We start from the raw sequence: 14102 nt of genomic DNA, 5'->3' as shown, positions 1-14102 counted from the left end.
CAGAAAGGGATGCAGCTAGAGCCGAGGCCCTTAGCCTCTGGAGAGGGTGCAATTTAATCCTCCAAGCTCCCGTGAGGCATGAAAGCACCAGGTGAGACTGGCTGGCATTCTTCCTACAACAAAGGAACTCACTGTATTCCTTTGCGGTGGAGAAGCAGCCAGGGGTGGGGCTGGTCTCCCCGCCTGCCAGTGCTGCCTTCAGCAATGGAGTCACAGAACAATGTCCCGAGTCCCGCTGCCGGGGGAGCTGGGAAGAGCCCTCACTCCAGCCCCCCGAGGATTGGGACTGAAACTTAAGAATTACCCCTTCACAAAATCCAACCAGCCCCGTGCCTCCCTGCCCCACAGTGCTGCCGGAGGAAGGCTTCGGTCACCGATGAAGACACAACACAAAGCAGAAAAGCGTAGCAGCTTCATCGCTCACATGATGAGTAGGGCATCTTGGGTTTCAAGGTCAACCTGTTGACTCCCGCACTCAGGGTGTGTGCAGGCGTGCATCGCTGAGGCATTAGCTGGCAAAAAGCAAGCACCTTTTAGGAGCCATCACACCCATGACTGCAGACTCCCTGTCTGAAAGAGGGGACTGCATGACCGCGCTCCCCTCCTGGGCAGGGACCAGCTCCACGGAAGGACTAAAAGGCGAGGCTCGCAGGAGCAGCCCCGGTGCTTAAAGTACAAACGCCACACCTCATTGTCTTTAGCTCCTAACTAGGAAGTCTCACAATCTGGTTGTCTGAGGTGAGAAACTTGAATGGAAGCCCTGGTCTTACATCCAAATCGCTTCGTCAATCAAACACTGCTTTCTGTCCGTGGCAGCTGGTCTTGGCTCCGGAAAAGCACAACCTGGATACCCAACACCATGAGCATTTCACAAATGGAATAAAAACCGAAGTGTTTCAAAGTCAAGGTTAGATGGAAACAGCTGAGGGATACTAGAAAACTCTATTATCATTTGGCCCGCACCACCCCGCTATGAATTCCCCTGGCCCTCGTCACTTTTATAAACCATTCCTTACCCTTTCCTTTCAGGCACGGGACAGGACACACTGAGGATCTAGCGTACGCCCAGCACCGTGTGGCCCCTGCAGGGACAAAGGCAGAGGCTACAGCCTCAGAGGAGCCCAGGAGGAAATGGGCCTTCAGTCCCAGTCCTCATTCAAGGAGCATTTGCTAAGCACCTACTGTGTTTCAGGCCTGTGTGCTTAGGTCACATCCTTCACCTCCAGGGCAGAGGAGAGGAGCAGGACAGGTGTCAGTGGATGCACAGAGGATGTGGAAGCTCGCTCTGGAGGGTGAGGGGAGGTGCCACAGGGGGCCATGGCAACACAGGCACCAGCCCACACCTCCCCCACTGAACCCCGCCAAGTTCCAGGCCTAGCACCATTGAGAATCAGAGACGCAATCCTCAGAACCGAGCTGGTCACAGCAATGTCATCAATATCAAATGCCAGAGAAAGGGAAGTGGGGAGCTAGAGGAAGACGCAGAAGTGGCATATGACTAGGCAGCGGGGGTGCAGGTGCCTGGAGAACAGGGACAAGGGCCTGCAGAGTGTTGAGGGACATCCTGAGGAAGGGCGTTTGGGAGAGGATTACTGATGTAAGCAAGCCAGGAACTGGGCTGAACTCTGTAAAAAGGAAAGAAAGATGTTCAAAGTCACTGATCCTCAGGGAAATGCAAATTAAAACCACAATGAGGCCCTAAGCGGTTTGGCTCAGTGGTAGAGCGTCGGCCTGTGGACTGAAGGGTCCCAGGTTCGATTCCAGTCAAGGGCATGTACCTTGGTTGCGGGCACATTCCCAATAGGGGGTGTGCAGGAGGCAGCTGATCGATGTTTCTCTCTCACTGATGTTTCTAGCTCCCTTCTTCTCGGTAAAAAAATCAATAAAATATATTTAAAAAATAAATAAATAACCACAATAAGATATCACCTCATACCTGTCAGAATGGCTACCATCAACAAATCAACAAATGACAAGTGCTGGTGAGGATGTGGAGAAAAAGGAACCCTCATGCACTGCTGGTGAGAATGCAGACTGGTGCAGCCACTGTGGAAAACAGTATGGAGTTTCCTCAAAAAATTAAAAATGGAACTTCCGTTTAACCCAGCAATCCCACTTCTGGGAATATGTCCCAAGAAATCAGAAACACCAATCAGAAAGCATTTATGCACCCCTATTTCAGAGCAGCATTATTCATAATAGCTAAGATTTGGAAACAGTCCAAGTGCCCATTAGTAGATGAGTGGGTAAAAAAGCTGTGGGACATTCACACCATGTAATACCATGCAGCTATAAATAGAGGGATCTCTTACCCTTTGGGACAGCATGGATGGGCCTGGAAAATACTATGCTCAGTGAAATAAGTCAATTTGAGAAAGATAAACATCACATAACCTCACTTATTTGTGGAATCCAATGAATAAAATGAATTGACCAACAAAATAAGACCCAAAGCATGAAGGCATGGAACAGACTGACACACCTCGAAGTGGGGTTTGGGGGACCAGGAGAGATAAATCAAAGGCTTATATACTTATATGCACAGCCCATGGACATGGGCACTAGGGTGGTGAAGACCTGGGGGGTGGGAAGGGGCTGGGAGGAAGGGGTAAAGGGGAGAAAATGGGAGCTATCTGTAATACAATCAACAATTATATATATATATATATATATATATATATATGAGAAAGAAAGGAAAAAAGAAAGGAAGAAGATGGAAAGATAAATGATATGCAACAAATTTCATGAAATGACAATATCAGATTGTTGTGGCAAAAATGTTATTTATTGCATTGCATAAGACATTATAAACTCCTTTGGATATAATGTAGATGATATTAAGATTTTTTCAGCAAACACATATAAATTTAATAAGAAATTTCCTTCCCTCAAAATATGATAATAATAGATGAAATTAATGAACTAAAATCGCAGTCAATAAAAACGTTTAAAAACTCTTTAACAGGATTTGATCTTGTAAATTCAACCAGTCATAAAATGACTTGGATTTCTGTTCTAGAATGGAAAACCATTTTTATATAGAGATATGTTAAAATAAATATTTCAATTATGTTATCTTTGTTAGAAAATTATGAGTCAATAACTAATAAATTATTTTACAAAAAAGAAAGGGTGATTATTAATATTATAAAGTATATGAGATGAGAAGAAGAGCGATCAGCGCCCCTTCCCATCCCCAGAAAGACAGTGAATGGACGGAGGAAGCTAAGGTCATTTTCCAACAGAAACAACGCTCCTGTCCTGCTTGAAGGCAAGGCAGTCCTCAGGGCCTCGCACTCAGGGGTCACACAGGTGAGTCTCAGCGGGGAGGTCATGACCTCAAAGTCCAATCAGCCCTCAGTTGTCCCTGAAGGAAGAAATACTTACATAGAGGATATCTGAAATACCCTCTGACATTCTTATTTCTTGTAACCAATTGCTTCCTAGGTCAATTGCCAAACAAGTAGAATTAACCTGTTATTGGCAGGACATACCAATCTATTAATTAAAATCTACTTGATATTCTTTGTAAAAACCCAATTAATTGGGTTGGACACCAGGCAGAATAGATAGCTATTTGAATGAGTCTTTTACTTGCTACCAGCAGTGTTTGTGAGCTCACAAATTGGTAATTCTGGTCCTGCTATTGCCTGGAATATAGGAAAACAGCATGAATATGCGCCCAGCAGTATTAAACAGAAAAATTCAGAAATAGTTGATTAAGCTTAATTCTAAAAGGTAGGCATGTGTATCCATGGATATAATTTTATATTGTGTGTGTATGTGTATATGTGTGTATATGTATGTTTGCATGAGTGTGTGTTCTAGAATATGGTTCTATATTCTACTTGTAAACAACGTTTCTGCTCATGTGATGCAGTGACATTCCTACCGCTGTGCCCGTGGCTTGCAGGGACCCCTGAGAACCAATGAATGAAAGCCCTGGAGCCCTGCCTGCGGCTCACTGTCTGTAATTGTGTGATTACTCCTCTGAGGTCCTATTATCGAAATCTCAAGAAATACATACAAGCCCCTGTCCTCACGATGACTACTGCCATCTGAAATTCTTTAAGAGGTTCACTACGAAACTGGTGATGAGCTATAATATTCTTTAATTTCTCAAATAAAAGTAGGAGAACAATACCCAATAAATCGAGAGCTTACAGAAATAGAATTTTTCAAACTGCTCACAAAATCATAGGCTTATATATGTGATCTTTAAATACATTGATTTAACATAATCATAACTTTTTCTTGCTGCAGTTTTTTAGAAATTTTGAGTTAGAATACTCAGGCTCCAAAGCTACATTTGCTTTCACTTTAGATGCATAAAATAGATGCATAAAACATATGGAAAGAATTGGTCGTGTAAATAGTGCTGTGCATGGAAACAGGCCTGTTGAACAATGTTACTGCTGAGCAAATAAGACACAGACGGTATGACCAGGTGGCGTATAAACCCTATGTGGAAGAATAAAGAGATTCTAGAAATTCATGTTAAAATAGAAAAGAAAATGTCCTAAGAGCCTGTCAAATATTTGGATGCATAATTTTATTCCTCTAAAGTTATAGGTAAGCCAAATATAAAACTGTAAACTTCATTTCATTTAAATTAAACGATTGGCATTAAATTTGAATTTTTAAATAAAGAATTTAACTTCTACTGCAAGGATTCCTGACTTTTAACTGAGAATAATCAACTTTTTATTTTCTGTAATTAAAAAATCACCATTCTTGTTGTTGCTTTTTGGGTTTGTTTCGTTTTGAGGGTCTGTAGATTGTTGGGCTGAGGAAAGTTGATGGAGTGGCCCAGGGTGGATGGGCGTGGGGCTTCTAGCTATGCCTCGTCCCTCCCTGGAAATACCCACGAGTTAGACAGCTGGGTAAGGGCTTTGCCGTGGGCTGGAGAAGCCACCATCCAGGTTTAGGAGCTCTGACTGCTTTAAAACAGGACCATACAAACTCTGTTTCCATAAAAAAATTAGCATAAATCAAGGAAAATCATATTCTTTGCAATTATCCAGTTTTGTGGAATTTACATGAAGCAGAATAAACGAATGCTCCAATATTTATAATGCTGCTCCAAGTTCACGAAGGAAAAAGGCAGACTCGAAGTAAGATCCATCACACAAGAAGCGGTACCCATTACCCTCCTAGAAGCAGCTAGAACAGTCAGCAAACTGTCCAACCCGAGCCACAGAGACTAGAAATGCTCTAGCCTGCGGTGTCTGAGGAAACAGCCAAGAAGATGGTGGTAACTGGAAGCCAAGATGAGTTCACAAAGATGAAAAATACCCAACTAACCTCACCGACGTCCTCACTGTGGGTTCCTGGGTGCCCACACTGTCCTGCGAACCTGCTCACATCAAAACCGTCAGGAAGGCTTTGAGCCTCCCTCGGATGTCTCGCAACAGAATTTTAAAAACCTCTCCAGGCGACCTGATGGCTCTCACACACGATCAGCTCATGAAACAGCACTTGTGTGACCGCAGCCGGTTTTAGGAGTAATTCACAAGGCGCACTGAAGAGAAGCGGTGGGGAAATTGAGAGGACCTGGGCTGCAGATGCAGGTCAGCGGTGTTCACAGCTGGATGACAGCTGGCCACTCTCAGTGCGACCTGTGGGCCCGGCGCGCCTGGGAGAAGCCTCCTGCGCACACGGAGCTGGGCCTGCACGGGCCCAGGCCACAGGCTCTCCCCTCCGTTCTGCTTCAACATGCTTAACAGACTCTGACAGTCACACACACACACACACACACACACACACACACACACACACACCCGGCTGCCCATCAAATCTGTGTCTGACTCAACTAAAAGAAACCGCTCATATCATACAATTAAAAGGTTTAAATCGTTATTTCAAGGCAACCAAAAACAAGAGATCTCATAGAAATATAAGTAAAATCCCGAGTGCCAGCTTAACAAATTGATTTCCGAAGGGGAAGAGGGTCGATCTGGCCGGCATTTTTAACTCTTTCCAAATCCAGTGGGGAAAGCCAGTGAGGGCCTCTGAATAAGCAGCTGCAAACCAGGCTATTTACCACAACAGAGGTGTGAGTGACAGGTGAGTCCCAGGACCCTGCCGCTGCTGGGAGAGGGAGGTGGGAGGAAGTGAGGAGCTTTAAGGAAGTGATAGGCTCCCCAGGCTGGGTCCTCCCACTGAGGGGTGGGAGCCAGGAGCTCCCCAGGCTGGGGAGGGAACAGGGGGCGGGGACTGAGGGGGTCCCATTTCCATGGATCTGTCTTTTCCAGAAGAGAGACCGCCCAGACATTGGTTGTGTTATTGTGACAGAATAAACCTCCCTCTTCTCCCAGGCCCCAGAGTGTGGCACAAAAGACCAGGTAGCGGAGGCACACAGAACACTTTATGATGATGCTCGGTTGTCATTGCACCTGGACAACAGGCCAGCGAGAGGGCTGGGACCACAGTCCCATGTGAGCCTCCATTTTCCCCGGGAGGATGGGTCAGAAACTCCAGGGCAGGTCCTTCGCTGATAAACGGGCTGGGGGGGGGGGGGGGGCGGGCAGGTAGAGCTTCCTGGTCCAGGCATCCCCGTGAGGGCGGAAGTGGGGGCAGAGGGCAGTGCGCATCAGAATGGAGTTACTCGTTCCGGTTCTGGGCCCTGCACTCAACCTTCCACCAAGTCAGAATCTAGGGGCTCCTGGTGGCTGCACATTTCACCAGACGTCCTCAGGACTTCTGACCTGGTGACCTGAGGCGCACATTCTGGAAACTCGCTAGAAAGGAGGTCGCCAGGTAAGTGATCCCTCTCCCAGGGGCACTGCATGCTCCAGGACCTGCAGTCCGTGGCTGGCTGGTCACCTGAGCCGCTCTGCCCTCACAACACTGGCACTGAACTTGCCCACACGGGCCTGGTTCTCCTCACACAAAGTCCTCCGGTCCCCAGGGTCCACTGCAGAATTCAGCTCCGCGAAGGTAATAAAAAGCAAATTCAAAAGCCCAAAGAGGTTCCAACACGGCCCCGAAAGGGAGTTCAGCCTCCCAACAGAATGCCCCGGCGCAAGCGGGCCTCTTACTCAAACAGAAGATAAAGAGGGGAGAGGCCTCGGCACTCGGCGTTCACTGCCATCGCATGTAATGTAGGGGTTTGGGCCAAACTTGCTCCCTCGCTGCCCAAACCTTTCTTCTCTGTCAGCCCAACAGTCTTGAGGCCCAGCATACCCAGCCGGGCACACCCTTTTCACATGATGACATGTTTGCCTTTGTTGCTCAGCCCGACACAAGGTAAGCAGCAGGCCCGGGCCTCTCCCGAGGGAGAGGGGCACTGGGGTGGGAATTAAGGGGCGTTCACCCTCAGGTCGCAGGGTGAGAGCCTGCAGGGTGTCCTAGGGTCTCACCGGCTCGCCCCAGACCCAGCCTCGTGAGGACGGTTCAGACTGCTGTCCTCATGTTGTAAACACTCCTCACGTCGCACAGTGCGGTAGGTTGGTCCCTGTTGCTCCAGAGACACAGTTTGGGCCATAAGTGGAACTTACTCTCAGCTTTACAAAAACAGCTACTGGTGTAACACCGGCCGATATTTCCAGAGCACGGAGAAAGGCTTCCCACAATGATGGCATCTATCCTCACCGCTCGGTATCAGCCTCCTCACGCCGTTATGCAGATGAGGAAACTGAGAGGAGGCCCTGAGCGTGGTCTACAGTTGCCGGGTTTCTCAATGGCAGGCCAGGCTGGCTCTTCACTCCAGCGGTTCTCAGCCTGTGGGTCGCGACCCCTTTGGGGGTCGAATGACCCTGTCACAGGGGTCGCCTAAGACCATTGGAAAACACATATATAATTACATATTGTTTTTGTGATTAAGCACTGTGCTTTACTTATGTTCAATTTGTAACAATGAAATTGGGGGTCACCACAACATGAGGAACTGTATTAAAGGGTCGTGGCATTAGGAAAGTTGAGAACCACTGCTTCACTCCAGCACTAAGTCACTTCCTATCGAATGTGAAAAAACTGGGCCAGGATATTCCATTTGAGAAATTTCCCTGACTCTCTCTTCATGATATCATTTACATGTGCACTCACACGCACAGGGAGGTTAGAACAGTGACCCCTAGGGCGTCCCATCCATATGGCAGGAGGGGTCAGCAGAGGACACCAGCCATGAAGCATCCAATATTATCAGTGCCCATGGGAGCCATGCTCTGGAAAAGGTGAGGGCACACGTAAGATAAGAGAACTTGTCCTTCTGCCTCAGTACCATGATTGTGGAGTTAGGGTCCTAACCCTTACTTACCCAGGACACAGGGAGGAATTACCCAGTGCCCACACCGCACCCCAGCCACTGAGAGCAGAATCCATGGGGGCGGGGCCCAGGCTTCAAGGGACTTTAATGCGCAGCCAGGACTGAAAACTGCTCTAGAGGACGGTCAGCAGGAGGAGAAAACACTTCAGTGACATACAGAAAGGGTGCTTTTCACACGCAGGCCACTAGCTACAGCGCCATCTGAATAACTGCATTGAGGGATGTCTGACCTCTCAAGTTTCTAACCGAATTATAAGCCTTGCTCCAAGCATTCCTCTCTTAAATCAGCGGGGCCGGGAGCATCATGACTGTTGCCAAGCCAGTTTGGTGATGCAGACTGGGGGTCTTTCTGGTGGATTACAGTACCTGCCCAAGAAGTCTGCAGTGAGAATTCGCCACCACTGCACAGCCTTGCTACGCATTACGGTGAAGGCATGTCTCAGACTGAGTTCTACAGGCACATGCATTAAACAAACATACGTTGGCCAAGCAGGCAAAAAGCAGTTTGTCAACCTGTTCCATGAGCTCAGTGAAGTCCCAACTCTATGTCTCTTTAGGTTCAATACACCGAGAATGCAAGGCTCACTGAAGACGCAGCCCCGTCCCCTGGCAGGTGCTGTGCCCTGGCAGGTGCTGTGCCCTGGCAGGTGCTGTGCCCTGCGGGAGGTCAGAGACCCACCCGAACCAGGATGGCCACACGGCACTGAGCTGAGGTGGAGCCTCCGGTACCACCCTAATGTTAGGTTAGTTATACACCCAGCACATTCTTATCACCTGTTCTCCCGTGGGGAGTGAGGAAGGCTTTCTGACTATTTTCTCCAGTCCACATACTTCACGTGCCCACAACTTCACCAGTGAGACCCCGCTTCTCACATGTTTTCCTATTCAATTGATCTGGTTTCTATTCTACTTTTTTCCATTTCTCACTTTCTTATGCTAATGTCAGTTACTCATTTTACCAAGAAAACCATTTTTTACATTCAGAATGCTCTCAAAACTTCTGTTGTTATTGAGAAATAGATCGCTGAAGAATTTGTACCGGCTGGGAGTGTTGTCCCTCCTCATGCGATACTAGTTGGCTACTCAACTAGTGTTCTTGACAGCATGTTAGCTGGCCAACCACCTCTAGAAGTAAAAGCTTAACTGCACATGCGTGAGGTCACTCTGGTTGTCATGTAAATTATGGCCATTCTAGCACCGACACTGATCGAGCAAAGTCCATTTAGTACCAAGTATATTGGGTCTTACTGTGTGTGTGACAATATTCCCTGGTGGCTAATGGAAGTCCGTAACTATGTGCATGTGAAATGACCTGGGTATTTGGTGATGAGGCTACGGACAGTGCTTCCAAAGCTGGGTCTGACTGAATTCTTTCCATAGTTCAGATTACAGATAACCTCATGCTAACCAGCTCTTCCTGTTCCCAAGGCCCCGGCAGGCTGGGCAGCACCAAAGAAGTCCCCAAGAGGCAGGACAGAGAGGAAACGGCCTGCTGACGCCAGCTGCTAATTTGCACTTGGCCCTGGCATCCGTCTGAAACGTCTCTGACTTAAGGAAGCTGGGCTGATGTGCTTAGTGTTGTCTTTAATATTTTGGTGTCTTTGTCACCTCTAGTCATATACCCTTTAGTGAATTGCCATTTGGAGAACATTTTCATGTTTATTTTACATTTTTGTCTTCTGAAAGCAAATCTATATTTTTACCACTTCTGAGAAGCAGATATTCTTTTTTTTTTCAGATTTTTAAAACTAGTATTTCCTGAGCAACTACTGTAAATAAGCTTTCTACAGATCCAAATGGATGACAAAAGAAAAAAGAAAAGAAAACCCCTGACTGACACTAAGGAAAAGGCAGGTACATGTCACACGGGAGAGAAGGCCAGGGAACAGAAAGGCAGTGAGTTTTCAGCAAGCCCCTGGGGCCTCGTCTCACGTAGAAACCGCATTTAATAACGTCCCCAAATATTTTCAGGCATAAAATAAAAATAGAAACCAGCACTTCACTGGAAAACAGACTATAATATGGTGAAAAGTGAGATAGTTAGCAGAGAAAAATGAAACTTGACCTTCTTATTGTTGGTAATAATGGGCACAAATGTATCAGGAAGCATTTTTAAGGGAGCAGCAGGGTTTCAAGGTCCACCCAGGAGACAGTGTTCCTGTCCTGGGTTTAATGATGGCAGCATCGCTTGGGGGAGGGAGTCCAACTCCCAAGGTTCTTTATGACTTAAGGAGGCAAGTCCAGGGTTTGGTGGCGAGCAGAGTCCTGTGCGGCCACCTCTGTCCTGGGTCTGCCATTGCCCTCGAGTTACAAGAGCAAATCCCTTCATCTCCTCGCTGGGTTTTCTATGTTCCACAGGTGCTGTTTAGATCTCTCCTCTATAGAGGGCTGTACCATGAAAAATCAAGGAACTCTGGCTAAGAATAAAGGATTCAAGGTGCAACAGAAACACTAGGTATTGTTACCGACTCAAAGTTCCTTGAGTGGCAAAAACCAGTGATAAGAAATTTAATAATTAATTCCCTGACTTTTGTTTTTGTGGTTGTTATCAGGTCTCAACTGCACGACAGCCGATTAAAGTCTTCAGCAGCGGAGGCACCCGGTACACCGGAACATACTAGAATGTACTTCAGTGGAGGTTTAGGTGCAAGTTGAAGTGTGTGATTCCATAGGCAAGAGCACGGGAGAAAGCCTGATATTCAGTGCTGAGGTCAGCAGGGCTGGACTGGGGTGAGGCCAGCCAGGAGCAAAATGTAAGGGGCCGCCAAAAACTGTAGTAGTCGAGATAAATAACATTTTCATGCCATAGAGTTAAAACCCAAAATAAATGAATAAAAAATCCATGTTGAACAAAGCAGATATATTTTTTAAAAGAATCTTAAATAAAGAAGCACCGAGCACAAAACAAAAGAGCCAGCATGGGGGGGGGGGGGGGATAAATAATACCGATCCTGTTTTATTTAAATTTCTGATATTTTGTTCATCGTGAATTTTCTTGCATTCATTCTGAGTGTTTTAAATATTGCCTATAGTGCTGCTCATCTCCATCACCCTGCCCTCCGGGAGCGGCGGGCCCAGCGCCCTGCAGTCGCAGCCCGGGGCCAGCGCCTAGAAGGGCTGGGGGAGCGCAGCCGGCCGCCTGTGGGGCCCCCAGCAGGTGCCCGCGGGGCAGAGGGCGCGCCGGGCGCCGGCCAGCCTACCTGGCTTGTTGCGCGTGCCGTGCCTGCGCGCCAGGCTGAGCTCGCGGTGGATGCGGCTCTCCAGGTACTCCTGCTTCTTGCCCAGCATCTCCTCCGTCTCCCGCAGCCGCGCCAGGGCCTCCTGCGGGCTGGGCGCCGCGCGGCCCCGGGAAGAGCCCCGTTTAAAGAACTTGCCCAACTTGCTCATGCTGCGCCGGGGCCGCGTCCTGGGTCTGCGCTCCGACCTCCGAGGCGGCGCTCGGGGATCAACAAGCCGTCGGGGCAGGTGACACACACCCCTGGGCATTTCCTGGCGCCGCCCCGCCCTCGGCGGCCAGGGGGCGGGGAGGGGGGGTTGGGGACGCCTCCGTGGGACATGGCCGCGGGCGCCGCAGGCCTGGGGAGTTGGGGACGGCTGGGAAGGAGGACAAAACTCCGGGCACCGCCAGGTAGTTGCGGCTTTGTCCGTGCAGGGGTGCATGGGTGGAGGTCAGCACACCCATGTTCCAGGGTCTTGTGGGGGCGCGCGCGTGTGTGTGTGTGTGTGTGTGTGTGTGTGTGTGTGTGTGTGCTGGGACACCCAGATAAACAAAACGCTTCCTCCAAGCATGTGCTTGTGACTGTGTGTGTGTTAGTGTGTGCATGGTGTCCCTGCACAGCCTCTGCCCTTGTGAATAAGAACATCAGGTATGTGGATCTCGGTGTGTGTGTCCCGTGGGTGTGAGTGTGGAGGCACAGGGACCTGCGCTGTGATGCAGGAGTGAGGAGCCGCTTGCTCTGGGAGCAGCAGGTCTGACCGGGCTTGTCTCTGCAGAGCAGGAATGTGGGCAGGTGCCTGTGTGCTCTGCTCTCCGCATGGGTCATTCCCACGTCACCCTTACCTCACCCTTATGGAGCTGGAAGGGCCTGGAGGGTGGTGGTCTCTCTGTCCCAACATCAGAACTTCCCAGTGAGTTTGGTGGTTGCGTTCAGCTCTGTCCTGCAGCTGAGCCCTCAGCGTGAGGTTAGTGTAGCGCTGTCCTATGAGAGGCTGCCAGTGTGTCAAATGCCTTTACAGAGACACCTCAGTAACAAAAAGAGAAAAGCCCCAGAGAAAAGAAATGTTCTTTTGCTCATGCTCGCTCTCTCGGTCCCATCTCGGAGGCCCCCGACAGTGTGGCAAGCTGGAAGGACACCAGTATGTACAGTGACTGCGGCCGGCGCGAGCACGCCATGGAGAAGTGCACGTGGACTTGAGTCTGCGGCCTGGTTTTCAAGAGCTGTATGTACCCCACACAACACGGCCTGTTTGAGCAACATTGCCCCACGTCATCGGGACCTGTTTGTGATCCTTAGCTAAGCACTGATTGTCTCAGGGAAAAAAGCATCCATTACTATGACAAATACACCTTGATACTCAAGATCAATAACCCAATTCGTCTGCCATCCTACTAACACAAGCAGCAGGTCGGTCCACTTGATGCAACTCTGGAATAGCCAGTGTCAAATTTTGCCAAAGAAATCAGACATTTTCATAGGAGGCTCATTGGTTTCTCTCTTCCACACACAGACACACACAGACGCTCCTCATTCCCCAGCCACCACAGCCAGCCACTTCTTCTTACCAGCTCCCCGGCCAGCCAAAGCACTTGTGATCTGGAACACATATTTTCCGCTAGTCTTCTTGTAAACTGTAATAAGGATTGTAGTTTATGACTGAATGTTTTGTGACTGTTTTGGAGCATATTTTCTCTGTTAGACTGTAGGCCCTGGAGAGTTGAGAAGTAGCACATTTTCTGCTCAGGCTCCCACTGCTGGTTAGTTTAACGCCTTTACTGAGTGTATCTCTATATAAGGTGCTGGCAATACAAGGGTAGTCTGCCCCGAAACAGCTGCCTTCCAGGGATAGTGCCACAGGACAGGGGACCTGGGCCCGAGGGGTCTGCCTAGGGCTGCCTATAGTGTGGGTTTCTTGACTTCATGCAGGAAAAGTTTCACAAGAGTCCAGGTGACTATGAGGGAACAGTTATTAAAGCTGGGGATGTAACACACAAAAGGGCTTAGTCTAGATCAGCGGTTCTCAACCTGTGAGTCGCGACCCCTTTGGTAGAACGACCCTTTCACGGGGGTCGCCTAAGACCATCGGAAAACACATATATAATTACATATTGTTTTTGTGATGAATCACTATGCCTTAATTATGTTCAATTTGTAACAATGAAAATACATCCTGCATATCAGATATTTACATTATGATTCATAACAGTAGCGACATTACAGTTATGAAGTAGCAACGAAAATAATTTTATGGTTGGGGGTCACCACCACAGGAGGAACTGTATTAAAGGGCCGCGGCATCAGGAAGGTTGAGAACCGCTGGTCTAGAAGAAGCAACAGCAGAGCCAGGCTGGGCTGCCCTAGCTCTCAGAGAAAAGGGGGCCTTGGGAACAGCTTCAGGGCACTAGCCTGGGATGACCTGGCCTGCCCAGTGCCCCCAGGTTGCAAGCCTCTGGGGTCCTTTACTGTTTAGGAGAGGCATGCCTGTGGGCGCAGAAGAGGGGGGAGGGAATGGTGGGAGCTGCTCCCCAGAGGGAGAGAGCTCCTGGGTCCTTTGTATCGAGGCTTTTATTTCTCTCCTGCAGGCAGGAATCTTGGGGGGGCCTCAGGGGAGGGTTTCG

At 48.8% G+C, this 14102-nt stretch overlaps 1 protein-coding gene across 1 annotated transcript in view; it reads right to left on the bottom strand.

Annotated features, from left to right (window-relative positions):
- The window catches only part of CHMP4C (charged multivesicular body protein 4C), a 33151-nt gene extending 21444 nt beyond the window's left edge, over positions 1-11707 (bottom strand). The window contains exon 1 of the mRNA XM_081111646.1: positions 11467-11707. Within this exon, the coding sequence (XP_080967772.1) occupies positions 11467-11653 (187 nt within the window). The 5' untranslated portion in view covers positions 11654-11707. The remainder of the gene's footprint in view (positions 1-11466) is intronic.
- Positions 11708-14102: the final 2395 nt, after the last annotated feature.

The sequence above is a fragment of the Myotis nattereri genome (genome assembly GCF_964212035.1).
Source record: "Myotis nattereri genome assembly, chromosome: 17".
Lineage (NCBI taxonomy): Eukaryota > Metazoa > Chordata > Mammalia > Chiroptera > Vespertilionidae > Myotis > Myotis nattereri.
This window is presented reverse-complemented; position numbering and strand designations above follow the sequence as displayed.